General features: G+C 49.5%; 1 protein-coding gene across 1 annotated transcript; it reads left to right on the top strand.

Annotated features, from left to right (window-relative positions):
• Positions 1–1,108: 1,108 nt before the first annotated feature.
• On the top strand, positions 1,109–17,597 carry LOC125711682 (Golgi SNAP receptor complex member 1). Its single transcript, XM_048980868.1, has 9 exons — positions 1,109–1,263; positions 1,723–1,834; positions 2,008–2,095; positions 2,172–2,279; positions 3,148–3,239; positions 6,473–6,547; positions 13,952–13,981; positions 15,789–15,871; positions 16,313–17,597. The coding sequence occupies exons 1-9, from the start codon at positions 1,233–1,235 to the stop codon at positions 16,435–16,437; spliced, it is 744 nt and encodes a 247-aa protein (XP_048836825.1). The 5' UTR covers positions 1,109–1,232; the 3' UTR covers positions 16,438–17,597.
• Positions 17,598–17,644: the final 47 nt, after the last annotated feature.

Here is a 17,644-nt window from a genome sequence, read left to right as displayed (position 1 = left end):
AATCCCATTTCTATTTTATGCAGAAGACTTTTGAGAAGGTGGTATCTGAGCTGTTCACAGAACAAATTATAGTTAATGAGGTGTCAAGATCTTGTCTCTGATCCACACACTAGGCCTACCATTCAAAAGTTTTAATTGTGAAAATGAAATGTTTTTGTTTTGTGAGGTGCTTGTTCATGCATGATGATGTAGTGGCTGCTCTGTTTGACCGTGGTAAACCTTTTCACAAACAATATAAGTGAAGAAGTATGACATTAGATCTAAGGACCAGAGTCAAATAAAGTTAAATAAAATCCATCAAAAACACTTACTCAGTGGAGATTCCAATGTAGTAGGCAGACAACTTTATGGCTTTAATAATGAGTGTATTTAGCAGCTACAAGGACAAAAGATATTACAAACCTCTCCATTTTAATGCAAATTTAATAAACATTAACAGATAGCACTTAAGGTGGTTTCGCCTACAGTCTACTAACACTAACCCGAGAACTAATATCTGAGGAGCGCTCTTCCCAGGATTTGAATTTTGAAATTCCCAAATTATGATAGCAGACTGTGAATAAAAAATATTGCACGAGATACCAGCTATACCGTATTGAATTTCAAGCTCTGCTTTAATTAAGACACACACGATTCCAATCCTTAACGTGGAATATGAAAACAGAATCTCTAAAAGATGTGAACTCAGTGTAAGACATCATGACAGTGTGAATCCCACATCCATTGGTCAATTATCTTCATCTTCTACCAAAGCGAATAGCTAATCGTAGTCAATATAAACAAAAACAATCAAAGACGCGGATCCATTAGCCACTGTTCCCGCCTCCAAAGTGTCAAAATTCTTCCTGTCGAGCGAGCGAGTGCTGTGCAGACGCGAGCGCGTAGATAGGGTCCAGCGAACGCGTAGAGGGGATGGGTTTTCAGCACGCGAGCGCACACACGCGAGTGGTTCGACTTTTGGCACTAATTTAACGCCGAGCGAGGGAGTGCTGCGCAATCGCGTAGAGAGCATGGATTTTCTGCTTGCAAGCGCATGCGCGCGTGGTTTTTATGCGCACGACTTTTGTCACTAATTTAACACCATAAGTAATTCATGTCTTAGTTGCCACGCGGACCACACAGCGGCGCTGCCGTCTTCGCGCCGCCCTTTGTGCTCGGGTGTACTCGTGACGGACGGATGTGACGACTGACTGCTTCCTCTTCACTGCCTTTGGTGACGTTGGACAACAAAGATGGCGGGAGGAAACAGCAATTACTGGGAAGGTGAGCTCCGATGCTGGGGATTCTGATAAACCGCCGAAAGCGTGCCAATTGGAGGGCGCCGAGGCGAGCTCATAACCCGCAAAAATGCCGCTCGGCCCTGAGGTGGTTCAACGCTCCGACTCCGGCGCCCCGACCGGGTTACCTGTTGGTTTACCCGTTTATCTGCCACCGGCGCTTCGTTGCTTTGGTCTTAAGCTTGAAATCCCGAAGCTGCCGTCTAGACTATGAAACTATCATACTCCATTGGCTACTTTAAACTTTTTCTTTTTGCATATGTCACAGGCTTCCTCTTAATTGTCTTTAATAATAACATAGAAACATCAGCTTTTATTGCTAGGGGTCTTTAATGTCAATCTTCCGAACCGCTTTCACCCCGATGCCCTCATTCAAGACCCATTCTCCCCATGCCGCGCCGCTGTGGCTGGACAAGACATTAATTTCGCTGGTTTTGGGTTTCAGACCTACGCAAGCAGGCGAGACAACTGGAAAACGAGCTCGACCTGAAGTTGATCTCATTCAGCAAGCTCTGCACCAGTTACAGCAGCTCACGGGATGCTCGCCGCGGAGACAGGTAACAGACACCCCTCCCAGTCAGTAAGAGAAGTCCAGGGAAGGGTTGTCACTTCCTCATCAGGTGGTTGATGGATGGCTCCTGCCTCTTCAAGGTTCTTCTTTGGATGACGTTATCAGGTCTAAATTTCAACAGAGGTCTTGAACTAACCCCCCCCCCCATTTTCTGGACAGTTCAGACACCACACCCCTCCTCAATAACTCCACCCAGGACAGGATGTTTGAGACCATGGCTGTAGAGATCGAGCAGCTCCTCGCCAAGGTAACCCTAGTGCTGATGGCAGCCACAGTGCTGGACTCAGGCAAGAGAGCTCACGATATTCCTGTATCCTCCTTAGCTCACTGGGGTGAATGACAAGATGGCGGAATACGCCAGCACGTCTGGGGTGACATCACAGAATGCAGCCCTCATGCACACCCTGCAGAGACACAGAGATATTCTGCAGGTGAGTCCTCTTAACTGTCACCCCACTGCTGTCCTTGTTTATCTCCATGATGCTCCCCTCGTCTGACTTTATCTGTCTCCTTCCGCCGTACTTCACTGACCAGTGTATGTGTGTCTGTGCGAGCTACCTCAGTGGCATGCTGATCTCATGATTAATGGGAACCCCACACATGCTCTCTCAGCACGAGGGTGGACAGCGTGCGGGAACATCATTACCAATTGAGAAGTGGGACTGTGTCTGTTAAAGCATCATTAACGTAGGGTTGCAAAGGGGCGATACATTTCCAGAAATTTTCCATTCCATGGGAAGTTAAGCTGGGGAATATAGGCAATATTCCAAGTTGGAAACTTTCCATAGACACTACCAGAGCCAGTACAGGATTTGTAGCTGGAGTATATGGGAATTAATGGAAAATTCCCAGAATTTTGTAACCCTACACTAATATGTTTAAATTGGTGAATAAACTGACTAACAATAATGTATGCGTTTAGGTAGAATTAATCATGCCTTGTCAGCCAGGTAGTGTGCTCTAAACAGATAGAGGTACATTTCCGAAAGAATGCTGCTGGTGGATATATTATAATTAAAGCCCCTATAAGTGCAAACTTCATTTTTATATTTTGTCACGTATTGATAATTTTGACTGAAAGTTTGTTTGCTTGCTGTTACGTGGCCAGATATATGCAGCCCTTCTTAGGCATTTCTGAATGAACTTAAAAACTTTTCGAATAAGTTTTTAATAAACATCTTCCCTAGAGAAAGATTTATCCTCATTTTATCTTGCATCACTGGGTATTTTTTGAGTGAATCTTCATAATGACTCCTTTTATGGGCTGCTCATTCTCTGTATGCCGTGTTCTGTTTTCAGGATTACACACACGAGTTCCACAAAACCAAAGCCAACTTTCTGACCATCAGAGAAAGGGAGGACCTACTCGGATCTGTCAGAAAGGATATCGAGTGAGTGTCTGTCAGGGCTTGGCTTCCCGGCTGCCGACGCCGGCTGCCTTACCCGCTGCTGTGACTGGCCTCCCGTGCTCGCACTCAGAGGAGTGTGGGAAGTGAGGGATGCCATTGAAGGTGAAACACGAGACTCTTTCATCCAGGAAGTTTTTAATGGTATATTGATCTTGTGCTTCCTCCAGCTCCCTCTGTGATTATGAGCTTGTCTTAAGTGGATGCCTTGCTTAGGGTTTGTGCTTCGCTGTACCACATGACCAATAACAGAGCTCTCTCTGCATTGGCCACAGCCCTCGCTTGGTGTAGGGTTTCAGGAAGACTGGTCTTTTGCTGCCGGCTCTGCACTCTGCTCTTCCTTCCTTGGAGCTGAACACCCACTTTGGCCTGGAGCACTTCAGGGGGATCTAGTGGGGGGTGAAGTCGGTCTCCTGTAAGGCAGGTTTGGGCCTGAGGTCTCTAACTGGTCATTGGATTTGCTTAATGCTGTGAGTGTAAGATGGAGCAGGCAGCTTCAGTGCAGTTCTCTTAAAATGCTGAAAGTAGAGATTTAAAACGACACATGGCCTTGAACCTTGTCGTTTAAACCCTGAAAGCTGTATTACTAAGTGATCATAGACGATTAGTGTATCATCTCATCAGAATATATCCATCTGATTGATTGTGATGAGTGTCGTGGTCCTGTGCCGCTTGGCTTCATACCGCATGTTTGGGCTCAGTGTTGTGACCCTGTTGCTTTCTGCCATGCTGTGTGTGTAATGGCAGCTCTGTGTAAAATCTAGCCTATGTGTTCGTGTCACTCACAGGCGGCTGTGAGACACTGCTGGCCCCCTGGTAGTAAGAGGTGGCGGGGAAGAATGGCTGCATACCTAAGGTAGTGCCGGCTCAAGCAGGATGGGGGCCGAAGTCTAATTTCAGCTGGCTGCTGCTGTTCATGCTGGCGCCCCCTTGTGCTGGTTGAGTGCAGCTTGCGTGATGCGTGACTCTCCCTCACCCCTATCCATTTCAGGCAGCGATTATCTGGGTTTGTGTAGTTAGCGGTACACTAGGCAGCACTTATGTTTTGGGGCCGCAATTCTGCTCTAAGGCATTAAGGACAAAGTCTCAGACTCACAGCCTGGTATTTTTGTTCAAGTTCAATAGTGTCCTGCGGAATGGAATGTCTCTGGATGACACTCTCTCAGGAATGGGATTTGAAACTAAAACTGCAGATTTGTGGCAAAAAGAGAATGAATTGCTTTTATGTTCTATGAATTTGTTATTTCAATAATGTAATACTCATATCTAAATCTTATTTCTCTGAGAGTAGTTTCCCACCTTGGCCACTAGGTGCCGCTCCTGCCTCAGTCTATGCCATGTCCCAACAAGCTATAATGTTTAGTCGGCTAATATGGTTTACAGAGATGTCTAACTGGGCCATTCTGCAGTGTGTTTTGGGAGCTCCAGTTTCACTCTGAGAGCTGTAGGCGTCATCCGAGTAGCACCTTGCTCCCAGTGTTTCCGTTTTGGCGGCTTCTGTTAAGGCTGATGGGCTGCTTGCTGCAGGACAATGGAGACATAAATGTTTCAGGCTGTCATCATCCTGGGGTCCTGGTTAAGTCCCTCCCCACCTTCCCCCCTCTTTGTGTCGAGATTCCGCTCTACCCTCCCCCCTCTGTGTCGAGGTTCTGCTCTACCTTCCCCCCCTCTCCGTGTCGAGGTTCCGCTCTACTTTCCCCCCTCTCTCCGTGTCGAGGTTCCGCTCTACCTTTCCCCCCCTCTCCATGTCGAGGTTCCGCTCTGCCTTCCCTCCCTCTCCGTGTCGAGGTTCCGCTCTGCCTTCCCTCCCTCTCCGTGTCGAGGTTCCGCTCTGCCTTCCCTCCCTCTCCGTGTCGAGGTTCCGCTCTGCCTTCCCTCCCTCTCCGTGTCGGGGTTCCGCTCTGCCTTCCCTCCCTCTCCGTGTCGGGGTTCCGCTCTACCTTCCCCCCCTCTCCGTGTCGGGGTTCCGCTCTACCTTCCCCCCTCTCCGTGTTGAGGTTCCTCTCCACTTTCCCCCCCTCTCTGTGTCGAGGTTCCGCTCTACCTTCCCCCCTCTCCGTGTTGAGGTTCCTCTCCACTTTCCCCCCCTCTCCGTGTCGGGGTTCCGCTCTACCTTCCCCCCTCTCCGTGTCGGGGTTCCGCCCTACCTTCCTCCCTCTCCGTGTCGAGGTTCCGCTCTACCTTCCCCCCTCTTTGTGTCGAGGTTCCGCTCTACCTTCCCCCCCCTCTCCGTGTCGAGGTTCCGCTCTACCTTCCCCCCCCTCTCCGTGTCGGGGTTCCGCTCTACCTTCCCCCCCCTCTCCGTGTCGGGGTTCCGCTTTACCTTCCCCCCCCTCTCCGTGTCGGGGTTCCGCTTTACCTTCCCCCTTCTCCGTGTCGGGGTTCCTCTCCGCTTTACCTTCCCCCCTCTCCGTGTCGAGGTTCCTCTCCACTTTACCTTCCCCCCTCTCCGTGTCGAGGTTCCGCTCTACCTTCCCCTCCTCTCCGTGTCGAGGTTCCGCTCTACCTTCCCCCCCTCTACGTGTCGAGGTTCCGCTCTACCTTCCCCCCCCTCTACGTGTCGAGGTTCCGCTCTACCTTCCCCCCCCTCTACGTGTCGAGGTTCCGCTCTACCTTCCCCCCCTCTACGTGTCGAGGTTCCGCTCTACCTTCCCCCCCTCTCCGTGTCGAGGTTCCGCTCTACCTTCCCCCCCTCTCCGTGTCGAGGTTCCGCTCTACCTTCCCCCCCCCCTCTCCGTGTCGAGGTTCCGCTCTACCTTCCCCCCCCCCTCTCCGTGTCGAGGTTCCGCTCTACCTTCCCCCCCCTCTCCGTGTCGAGGTTCCGCTCTACCTTCCCCCCCTCTCCGTGGCACTGCATTTATTCCGTATTCACACTAAATGCATTCTGCCTGCCCTTGCTTTACACCCCACACTTGATGCAGACCTGGGAAAGGGCAGAAGTTCAGGCATCCAGGGCAGGGAGGTGTCTGGATATTCTGGGTCACAAAAATGCTTCTCTTTAAAATCAGAGGTCTGTATCTGTGTAGATCTTACATACACCTTTCTCATTAAGTTGTCTGTGACTAACAGGACTGTATTTTTTTGTGGATTTGAAAATAAACCTTCGTGGTAAGTGTGCAGGATGTCTGTCGGTGTTAAGCAGGTGAGTATGAGGTGCCTGTGTGTTCATGGTTCATGGCTGCGCTTTTAAAGGTGCCTCCTCTCTGCTTTTGGAACAGGACCTTCAAAAGCGGCACTGGGGTGAACAACCGGCGAACGGAGCTGTTCCTGAAGGAGCACGAGCACCTGAGGAGGTCAGTGCATCCTCCCCCTTTGAGCACCCACGCTCAGCATTAGTCTCTCCTGTGATGACAGCAAGCAAACAGTACCTCAGCAGTAACATTCTGCTGTAACTGAGTGCTGGGTGAAAAACCCAGAAATGATTAGCCTCCGTTGGCCTGTCGTGTTTTTTTTTAGTACGTTGGATGTGAGTGTTTGCTCTGTAAATCACAGTGACTTAATGTTCTGTGTCTTACCTGAGGAGATTTAATGCTCTCTGCCAAAGCATTTTTAAAGGTTCATTTGAAGTAAAGGGTAATTAATGCTTAATTATTTTCATTTGGAAATTGAATTTAGCGGAAAACATTCATAAATCTTTGAGTTCTTTTTCATTTTTCTTTTAAGTGCCATAATTTTTCTTAATTAAACTGGCAGCAGCCTTATGAATCCTAAAGGTCAGACGTAAGTAGCTTGGGATGTCTAAAATCACACATACACACACACACACACACACACGTGCAGGCATCTGGTACCTTTTGTCCAATCCCCACAGAAAACAGAGCTAATCTGTAAACTGTCGATGACCCCGTGTCCAAGTTCCTTAGTGATGGTTATCCTGCCCTCTGTCGTACTGAGGACGCATTAAGCAAGACATCTACAGTATTGTCTGGCTTTGGGAGTGGCTTATGGTTGCCCAATTAGGGCCCGATTTCCCCACTTGGCCGGCAAGGGTCTTGCCGTTGGGCTCGAATGACTCTTCTTTCCTATCTAATAGTCTGTATTGAGGCTGCTCTCTGTCATTAGCTAATCGACCCAGCCAGCATAAACAGGAACCGAGCGTCACGCCATCGAGGTTGACGATTAATACATTAGCTGTGGTGAGTGCAGAGGGGGTGTCTGTCGCGTTGCGGCCGAACTTGAGCTCATTACTGCTGAAAGTCCCATTAAAATAATAAAATGAAAATGACTGGTCCCTGCAGTGCCCCGGAAAAGTGTAACAGCCTCCCTGATGGTATTAGTACTGTGTCCCAGGCCTGCGTGATGAAGGGAGACTCCAGACTAATTTTCCTAGTGGTAGGACTGGTGCTGCCAGCTTTCTCAGTTGGTCGCACCAGCGCATGATTTGGTCACATCCCTTTTTTTCGGTGCAGCATGGTGTTATGGGTGAAAGTGGTATTTCTGTTGGCTCCGTCTCCCCCCTCTGTGGACCTGCACTGTAATCATCACTTGCGTCGTCTTGGGACTGGGGTAGGGCTGATCGGCAATGCTGAGAGACATTGTGAATGTTCAGCCCCATGTCTGCCAGGCGCGCACACAAAAATAATGTTTACATCTACCCGATTTGCACCTTTCTCAATAAACGAGAGGGCCAGACTTTATTTGTATTGTGAAAGTGAGGGTTAAAACTTAGCTACAGAGCAGCCTTTGCCGTTCTCTCTCTCATATATTTCCTAATCATTATATTGTTAACATTTTTTTTGCCATTTCTCGGTCTGCACATTTAACTGGGGATATTTAATGTTAAAAGTATAATGAATGCTGATAGTCACATCCTAGATGTTATTATCTTAATTTCCTGCATTGCATTTGAACTAGCTACCTTCAGTGACTTCAGATAATTACATTATTCTGATTGGTTAGTAGCTGTAAAAGACGTACAGTGTTAATATAAATCGAAATAAAAGAATGAAGTTGTTCCGGAACAGAACAACAGTACACGTTATAGACCACCAAGTGTGTTGACCATTTCGGTGCCATCGCCCAACCCTACTCGGGACCGCTCTTTGGTTCTCACACTCATTTTGATCACAGTCTGGAGCGCTGTACCAGGAGGAGGTTCCTATCAGGGTTACGGATGCGTCCGTATTCCTTGGAGACATTGGAGTCTGTGGTACATGTCATTTTAGATTTGTGGGTTCAGTGCTGATGGATTTTATGAGGAAATGACTTGTGAGAACTCTGTTCTTTAGTGGTGTAATGTGATATTCGAAGGAGTGAATGCTGGTGTTGAAAGACATACTGCATGGGAACTCTGCCTATGCCATCCTTCAGCTCGCTGCACTCTGCTGTGCCTCTCGCTCTTTCTCCCCAGGTAGCTTTAGTGTTCTCCACCTAAAATGTGGCCGGGGGGCCTGTGGGATGAAAGCCCACGTCTAGGGTGTGGGCCTGGGCAGCGGGGGAGGGGACGCTGCTGGAATTGGACTATGAGCACGTTGTCTGCAATCGGCCAGAGGCGGGGAGCGGCTCCATGTGGCAACTGTCTGGCCGTGTGACACCTCGCTTACAGAGGAGGGCTGACGGTGAATGAATCAGACCCGGGCGGGGCAGTCCATTAGACTGTTACTGGAACTGCTCCCACGGCTGTGGTCGTTCATTGCTACTTCCCGTAATCATGCCTTTCCGCTGTCCTCAGAGCAGTTTCTGGGCCTCATCTGACTGCATGGCAATGACTGACATACAGCGTCCCCCACTGCTGACCACAGCCGTCTCGCACAGGCTGTCTAACGGGCCACAGACTTGGGCCGAACCTCCACCCCCCCCCCTTCCAGCTTTGTACCCTTTTTGGAGCTCACTCTGTTCACAGAACCTCTCTGTATTTCAGTTGGCGCTGGGTGAAGTCAGCAATGCCCCGTGGCTTACAGGGAGACCAAGGGGATTTCTGTGCTTGATTACTGCAGAAGCCTGACTGCAGATTGGGTCCGGAGGCCTGTCTGCAGCTCAGGTGTATAGGCCTTCCTGAGGCCTGTCTCCAGCTTGGTTCTGGAGGCCTTTTGAGGCCTGTCTGCGGCTTGGGCCCAGAGGCCTGTCTGCGGCTCGGGTCCGGAGGCCTGTCAGTGGGTTTGAACTCAACGTTCACGCAGCTGTAATTCTTCCAGTTCTCACAGACCAGTCTGAGTCTTTTGTTGGAGGAATCAGCAACGTGACTCACAGGGCAGTAAGCGTCTGCATTTTCTTTTTGCTATTATGGTCAATTAAGAGCCTCATGGAGCTCTGACACCTAACCCACCAGCCTAGGCCCTAAGACAGCCTCTTCTGGGATTTCAAGATTTAATAGTGCAGGAAATGAGTGCTTTGGATGTATGCACTTTTCTGTGGCCTGTACCCATTCGCGGCTCATGTGGTTCTCTCCCCCTCTCTGGAATAAGAAAGTTTCACCCTATGGTGCAGAAAGCCGGGCAGCGCAGTGGAAGTCACATGACAGGAAGTAAGTGCTGTCCTCTCCATCACAGCAAGAGGCCTCATTACCTGATATCCAGGGGGTGCTGGGCACCCTCCCGCTGGCTGCAGATTTTCACCCGCTTTGACTGAATACTGACCACAAGCTGCAGCTAATTAGCACCTGGGATGGAGGTGAGGTGGAACGGGCAGATGGAATACAGCAGGGCAGGGGCGGCCTGCCCTCTGCCCAGCTGGAGTGTGAACCTCTCCCACGCAGAACAGCTAGGTGGGGTTGAGGTGGGGTTGGGGGGGGGGGGGGGGGACTACTTCTGGTATTCTGATAAGATGCTGATGCTCCTCAAAGCAGCAGCAGTGGTGGTGGTAATGCGGCAGCGAGGACCTGGAGGCTGAGGAAGTTAGTGGTTGACAGTAGGGCCGTGTATCGACACTGATTTCCCAACTCGTATTTCTGAAACACATCCAGGCATCTCCCTTTGGCTTGATGGTAGCTTTGGTGGAGCAGGTCTTGCCATGTTTGTTTTTATTTGCTAGATCTTGTTGCGCAAGGCTGGCTATGCGAGAGTGGAACAGGCCATTTCAGGATGTTATTCATCGATATCGGATTATTATTATTATTTTTTTGAGTACCGTGGGTAGGAGTCCGGGCGTCAGTGTCCGGCCCATGTTGAGATGCTCGCTTGCCTGACTTCACGTCTTTGGACTGCGGGACACCCACACATCATTGGGAGAAGATGCAAACTGCTGTCATTTGTTGAGTAATATACGCATGTGCAATAGTCACATGGCAGAACATGCGATGTCAAGGAATGCAAGTCAAATGAAGCGCCGTGGACACCGCTTTCGGTGTTTTTACCAAACGAACAAAGGTCACACTGTTCTTATTGTCAAACAATCCACAAAAGTCTGTCTAAATTGACCAAAATTATATTAAAGGTTTTTGGATATGGAGCCGACACTCAGCTTTGCACGCGCAGCTAACAAACATGTCGATCACAGAACGAACCGCCAATCACAATCATTCTTGATCCCAGCGCTAACCATTTAACCCAGCGCTATTTTGTCACTCATGTTACCTCCCATATGCGATAAGCTTCCTTAGTTTAATGTTTATGATCTGTTTAGTACTGATTAAATTATCATTACGATTATATTTTGGCAAAATCAGCTTTCAAGAATGATTAATTATACCAATAGAGCAATTGAGCTAATTAGATTTTTTAAAATCCTAATATCGCAATATTTATCGCAGAAAGAATAAATATTGCATAAATATCATGCAATCCTAGTGTCTAGGTTATTACTGTACTTCATGCCTGTGAGTATGTTTGTTTGCTTGGCTGATGTTTGCTGTGCTGTACTGCTGGTAATGTGACCGTTATCAGGCTAGGGGGAGCTCCATCATTGAGGCGGACCCAAACAAATCATTACATCATTGTTATAGGTTAAACCCTGCATGGGCAGACGAGCTCAACTCTAAAAGTGCCCCCGCCATACCCAGCAGAGCCCCCGAGCTGGAAAACGCTAATTAGTGCACTTTCCCATAAACGAGCCTGTGCACTTCTTTGTAATCGGGTCAAAAACCCCACCCTGTTTATCACTTTTGATGATATTCTGGATTCGGACTAATTGGTGGGGTTTCCACTGATTTTCAAAGGTAACGAACCCCCCCAGTTTGCTTCCTTAGGTGTCTCTTCACACCCAAAGCACTCAAAGTGAATAATTGGACAGTTTTATCTAAAGCACTTCACAATTTGTCCCGAATTATATAGATGGGGAGCAGTTCAGATTTACTCGGAGGCAATACTGCGTTACCTTACAACTGAACCGACAACCTTCCCATTACGAATCTGTGCCTTTGTTGAAGAAACAAATGCCTTTTGTCATCGTTGAATAGGGCAAAACGTACGATTCCGGTATTTGTGTGACTACCAGGGATAAATTATAAAACCGATTCCCGTTAATTTGGTGGCGGGATTGAAAGTCTGAAGAATGCGGCTTTTAAAAGCCCTTTGAAAAGTTCTCTCCGATAATTTTTGCCACGTAACGTTGCCCTCGGTTCTTTAAATGGCTGCTTTGAAGAACCATCATCACCGCTTTTGCAGTGTCAGCTCACGGCTAAAGGGAAGAAATGTCCAGCGCAAAGCAAATGCTCTCAGCGGGCGTGTTCCGCAAACCTGCCAGCTCGGCTTTTCCCTCCCCAGCGGTGCTGCTCAGCAGGGCCACCCAGCTGTGGAAACGCACTGCCCTCTCGCCTACCTCACAGCGCAGCCTGGGGCCAGGCAGGTATGCAGGCTGCAGTGTTGGGGGTGTCACCGTCGCCCTTCCCTTGAGACTAGTTAGAACCAGCAGGGCCTGGGAATCCCCACATTCATCATTGTTTAGTTTATGAAGAAAAATGGAGGGCTGGTCTAGAAGCGTGATTCTCTCTTAATGTTCTTCCATGTAGAGCAATTAGAAAGAAACTGTGCAAATTGCTGACTGCGGTCGGGGTCTCTGCATCCCAGCCTCTTGGGAGCGGGTCACGGGGTCTTTCCCTGTAGACGGCTCTTATAATCACGCTCCTGTTTTGTTTGTGCTGCTGAAGACCCGCCTGCCTTTCTTCTAGGACCTGCCACATCCCCCAAAGAAAAACGAAACCCAAAAACACGGGACCTCACTGTCACACCTCGGGCCTCCTGATAACCATGGTTTGGTTTAGGAGTCGTGGCGTTTTGGGCGAGGGGGTCTTGTTTCTGTCTTGTCACACATGGTCATCTTTCTCTCAAGGGGCTACAGCTGATTTGCCCCCTCCAGCCCTGTGGGAAGCCTTACCGGTATTGATTTGATTGACAGAGTAGTGCTTGTTTATGATGTGGTGATTTTGGGCTCCAGGGACTGCAGTAGGAATCTCTACCCCTCCCAGTGTAGCCCTCTTCACCCCGGAGCACTCGGGTACTTGGGGTCCTCTGGCACCAGTCCCCCTCTCACTGGAGAGAGCCGGCCTGCCCTCCGGGAGCACAGCGTCAAGGTCACACACCCACACACCTCATGTCGAGTGTAATTACCACCCTGCAAGGCCAGCTCTCTCTTCTAGCCCAGCTCCCAATTTCCCAGGCTGTTTCGGCTCAATCTATTTAACTTCCTCTCTGAAATCTTTATGGCATAATGAGAGCTGGATATCTTCCAGGCTCATAATTGAATATTCCTGCCTTACGGTATAGTCCTCGCTGGCCTGCACGGGCCAAGCCCCTACAGATGGCGGTCTCCCCGACCTCTCTGCGGCAGGTCTGTTCGGGCAAAGCTGAAACTCCCAGAATGCACCACAGCAGGAGACGTCGTCCGCGGCGATCATGTTACTGCCGCGGCTTGCTGCCTGCTCGCTCAGGAATCTGGCCAGGAGCTGAACCCGCTGCAGAAAGATTAGAGCCGTACTCGGAAGTGGGGATGTCCTCATCAACGCAGAGTGTGTCCCTCTGTTAACCATGATGAGCCGCACTTCTGTAAGTCATGCTGAAGTCTCGGCAGCGTTAATAATTCATGAGCAAATGGCGCAGTCGAGACGGCGCACCGCTCCTTTCGCAGTTTTTAATAGTCGGCGGAATGTTCCGGCAAGGATGCGTGTGGTGCACTTTGTCAGGATGCTGGTGCTGAAGGCAGTTGTGTAAACCTCCAGTGTGTTCTGATGCCTGTGTTCCCTGTGGTCTCTCGTCTTCTTTTGGATCCCAGGGGACTGACAGTGTTCACACGGATGTTTTTTTACTTTGATCGTTTGTAGCGATGTTGTAAAAGTGGGTTTGTACAGTCGCACACGTCTCTCTCCTTTTGTTTCGTTGTTTTTCCTGATGTGTCTATGAAGCCCAGATATTCCCCAGACCAGAATTTGATGGCTGACAGATGCCTGCTGTCAGTTAATGCGGATGAGTGTAGATCGTGAGCTGTGCGTATCTGCTCTGTCTTAAGCAGCTTTGTGGAACAGTACTTGAGCGTATGTGGGTCAGTGCTGATCAAATGCGGGCGCGGCCCAGTCTCTGCATCTGGCGGATAACCTGCGCATGACTGATTAAATCACATCATTACCGCGTTAGTACCACACCATGCGTGTTTTTCTCCACAGCAGGCTGAATGCTGCAGCCTGTGTTTGTATGAAATTAGAGCCCAATTGACTGGAGAGCACCACTCTTCCGCTTGTGGGATTTGAACCCACACCCTTCTTGTTGCCTGTATTCAGTGAGTGTGTACTCTTCTCTCTCTCATCTGTTGTTTTTCCTTTTTCTTAACAGTTCAGATCGACTGATTGAAGACACAATAAGGTAAGGGCACGCACGCACACACACACACACACACACACACACACCCTCTTTGTGGGGACTCACCATTCACTTATCTGGACATAACCGTAACCCTAACTATGATACCCTTAACCCTACCCAGCCGTAACCTTAACCATAAGTAACCAAACAAAATACAAGACCTTTCAGCTAATTTTGTTGTTTGATCGCTTAAACAGATTTTTTATAAAACTGAGGTTTATATTGTGGGGACCTGAAAAATGTCCCCACAAGCTAAAAAGTTTCACTTTTGGTCCCCACAGTGTGGTAAATACAAACCCCCCCACACACACCTTTTTCTTATCCAGTGAAGCTTAGTTTCCCAGGTCATCCTTACTTGAACTAATCAACTGGTTAGTAAGGCACGCCTCACTTGCTGCGTGATGTGAGTAAGGTGGGCCTTTCACCATTGCCCTCTTATAGACGTGTGTGTGTGTCTGCCTCTGCATATACACACATTCTGTCACCATGATTTATGATTTTAGTCTCGTTCTTTTGTGTACCTGGGATTGTGGGGGCCTGCCCTGGAATCGACTATAAGGAAGCGTTTCGATGAGTGACTTTATCCACACAAATGCTGGGGGCTGTGGAACTAATTTAAAGTAGAGGGGACGTCACAGTAAAGCTGGCATGGTGTACATGCCGTACCGCGGTACAGCAGGTCCACAGCGGACCCGCCGGTCCCGGAGCGTGAGGTGTGCAGCGGGAGCACACGCCCTGCTTCATCACGCTCTGCCCGGCCCCTCCCTGTTTCGGGCTCCCGCATTGGTTACCGTGGAGCATCTCCAGGGAAACCGAGCCGGTTTCAGCGCAGCAGGGACTGTGAATGTCGGCGAGGCCGTCAGTCACCACCTATCAGCTCGCGATGCGATTAGGTCGTGCCGAAGAATTTGTCAGAAAGCTGATCCAGCCTGTATGTGAGGCTGGCGATGTGGGTCCACGGGACCGGCCCGCCCCCCCAGGGAGACCCACCCTGCCCCGTCACGCGCATGCGTGAATGCCCCCCCCCCTCCAGGGGATGGAGAGCACTGGCTTTTCTCTAAATCGTTCTAATTTGCGGGCTCGATGTGAGCCATTACACATTAGCGTTACAGTATGTATTTCCTGGGTGACTCTCCTCCCATTTTTTTTTTTTTTTTTATGATCTTGGCTCCCTGATTCTTCATCCCACCTTCAGCTTCTCCCCTCTCTCTTCTCTATGTCTTTCTACCCCCCCAGCCCCCCCACTGGGTCTCATTTGCTCCTCGCTTGGCTTGTATCTGCCACCGATTGCCTCGAATCAGAAGCCATTTGTAGTTTAAGGTCCGGAATCGTGACTTGCGGGGGGGGGGCAGTTAAGGTGCAGTTTCCCGCCATGGAGGGTGTTTCATGCGAGCCGCCCCTGCCCCCACACAGCGGGGTTGTCTCTGGGCATTGCTGCCGTCAGCATGCCGGATAATGCAGGATACCGACAGCTGATTTATGCCACGCTGCCGTCCGCCTCATACTGCCTCTGCGGTGTTAACCCCAGAAATGCCAGCTGGAGAAACCCCCTTCAGCGTGTTGGCCGTGGGAGGAGGGGCTGCAGCCTGCGATCAGAGACCCCATGGGGGGAGCTTTGGGGCTCCTGGTTCCCTGGAAGACGTGACGTCACGCTCGGCACTCACTGTGGGAACGGGGATTAGTGTAGCTCTGTAGTGCAGCTGTGAGCTGAGTGGATTTTGACCACTGTAGGGGTAGGGTTAGGGTTGGGGTGGGGGAGAGTCGGGATGGGGGGGTGACCGTTGCTGTGCTGTTTCTTGTCTTCCAGCATCGCCATGGCGACCAAGGAGAACATGACGTCCCAGAGGAGCATGCTGAAGTCTATCCAGGGGCGTGTCAACACGCTAGCCAGTATCCTTCTGATGCGTTTGTGAAGATGCTGCACGCCTGCACTTACTACTGGTGATGGAAGCGGCACTGTTCGAAAGAGCAGCTGATAAGACACCCCCCCCCCGCCTCTGACAGCCTCATTATGTGTGGCATTTAATTATTTGCCGATATGGATGCGCACCCTTCATCAGGCAAACAGACCTGTAAATCTGGCAGTGTCTCTGCTGTATATGGGGCTTGAAATTGAATCGGCGCCTTTGCTGCCTTGGATCATTATTTAAATAGCTATGCTGCCTTCTGTATGGGCCATGCAGATGTTTGTTTTGCTCAGATTTGCATATTTTCCAGGGGAATACAACACTGTAAAGAAGAGGTTTGGCTGTTACTGTGATTTTCAGATCAAATGCCAAAAGACCACTGAGTTGATACTTGAGTTGTTTTCCTTTAATCAAATCCATCTAGATCGTTTCCCAACAATCAACAACCTCATCCAGCGGATTAACCTGAGGAAGAGGCGGGACTCGCTAATCTTGGGCGGGGTCATCGGCGTCTGCACCATACTGTTGCTGCTCTATGCATTTCATTGACGGACAGAAGAAACGACCAATCCCTTTGGGGGTGTCCTGCGAGTCGTGTGTGAGCCGTTGAGGTGGACCCAGCAGAAGGCGGCCCGGCACGCAAGACCGAAGCCTAGCTGATTCCCTGTAGTCAGCTCGGACTTGGCGGGGCTTGTGGGGGGGTGGGTTAAAGGGTGACTTGGATGTGTTTTTTGGTTTTCTATGCACATACAAATGCTCTCGTGAGCCGACTGAGGATCCAGGACTCATGCCACCTTGATTTTGACTTTTAAACATAGGAATGTAGAATCGTACCCTCCGCTTACCGTTGATTTGATGCCCCTCAGCAGCTGTTCATCATGAGTACATAATTTATTTGTGTAAGTGAGACCCATGTGGACGTATCTAGCCTTGGCGCTGAATTTGACGTCCGCTGGCTGTTTTCTGACATGGAGCACTGGTGTTTTCTGTAAATACAGCTTAACTGTGACACTTCCTCTGCTCATGTGCTGCTCGTGTTCTTTCGGTTTTTCAGTAAGAGCCTCCTCCTACTTCAAATGGCTGCCTGAGCTTCCATTAGTGTAATTAAACGAGTGCTTGCATCAGATCAGATTTTCCAGCGCCTGTGAAGTGGGAGATGTCCTCCACACTGAGCTGTGTTCCAGCTCACCCACCGCCCAGCCCGTTATGAAGCTAAACCTTCACTTCGCTGTTAATATTGAAGCTCAAGGTAATGCTGCATGGAAATGCCATTCTGCTGCAGCGCCAGTGGTGCCCGTCAGGCTGGGATGGCGTCGCTCCCTCCAGATTTCCGGGAAATGCCTGACTGGCCTTTACATCCCAAGCCGGTTCACGGTCGTGTGTCTTGACCGAAATTGGCATTACCTACACAATTCAACAGTATTTAAAAAAAAAAAAAAAAGTAATCGTTCTTTGTAACATTTAAATATTTGCGTATAAAATGAGGGGTTTCACCAGCACTGATGCAGGAAAGCAAACCCTAAGCCCAAGCCTTGGTATGCTTGGCTGAGCCTGTGTACTAAAGACTAATTGTAAAGCGGGGCCCAGCTGCCTGATGGAGCAGCCAACAAGCTGCTCGCTCTTACTGGCACTGTTAAACAAAAGACATCGCTTCAAGACTTTTTTTGGAAAATAATCTCTCATTAAACTGCAAAAGTCTTTATAAATTTCATGTCGATCTGTGGACTGATTTCTTCCTGTTCTAACCTTTTCTATC

Source organism: Brienomyrus brachyistius, chromosome 17 (assembly GCF_023856365.1).
Source record: "Brienomyrus brachyistius isolate T26 chromosome 17, BBRACH_0.4, whole genome shotgun sequence".
Taxonomy (NCBI): Eukaryota; Metazoa; Chordata; class Actinopteri; order Osteoglossiformes; family Mormyridae; genus Brienomyrus; species Brienomyrus brachyistius.
Note: the sequence above shows the minus strand (reverse complement) of the source record. Positions and strands in the feature narration are given on the sequence as shown.

What these genes read in the sequence shown, in the direction of transcription:
- LOC125711682 (XM_048980868.1), top strand. Translation starts at nt 1,233, where the DNA reads ATGGCGGGAGGAAACAGCAATTACTGGGAAG. An exon ending in TCTGTCAGAAAGGATATCGA is followed by an intron (nt 3,240 to 6,472) that starts GTGAGTGTCTGT and finishes CTTTTGGAACAG; the next exon opens with GACCTTCAAAAGCGGCACTG. An exon ending in CTGATTGAAGACACAATAAG is followed by an intron (nt 13,982 to 15,788) that starts GTAAGGGCACGC and finishes CTTGTCTTCCAG; the next exon opens with CATCGCCATGGCGACCAAGG.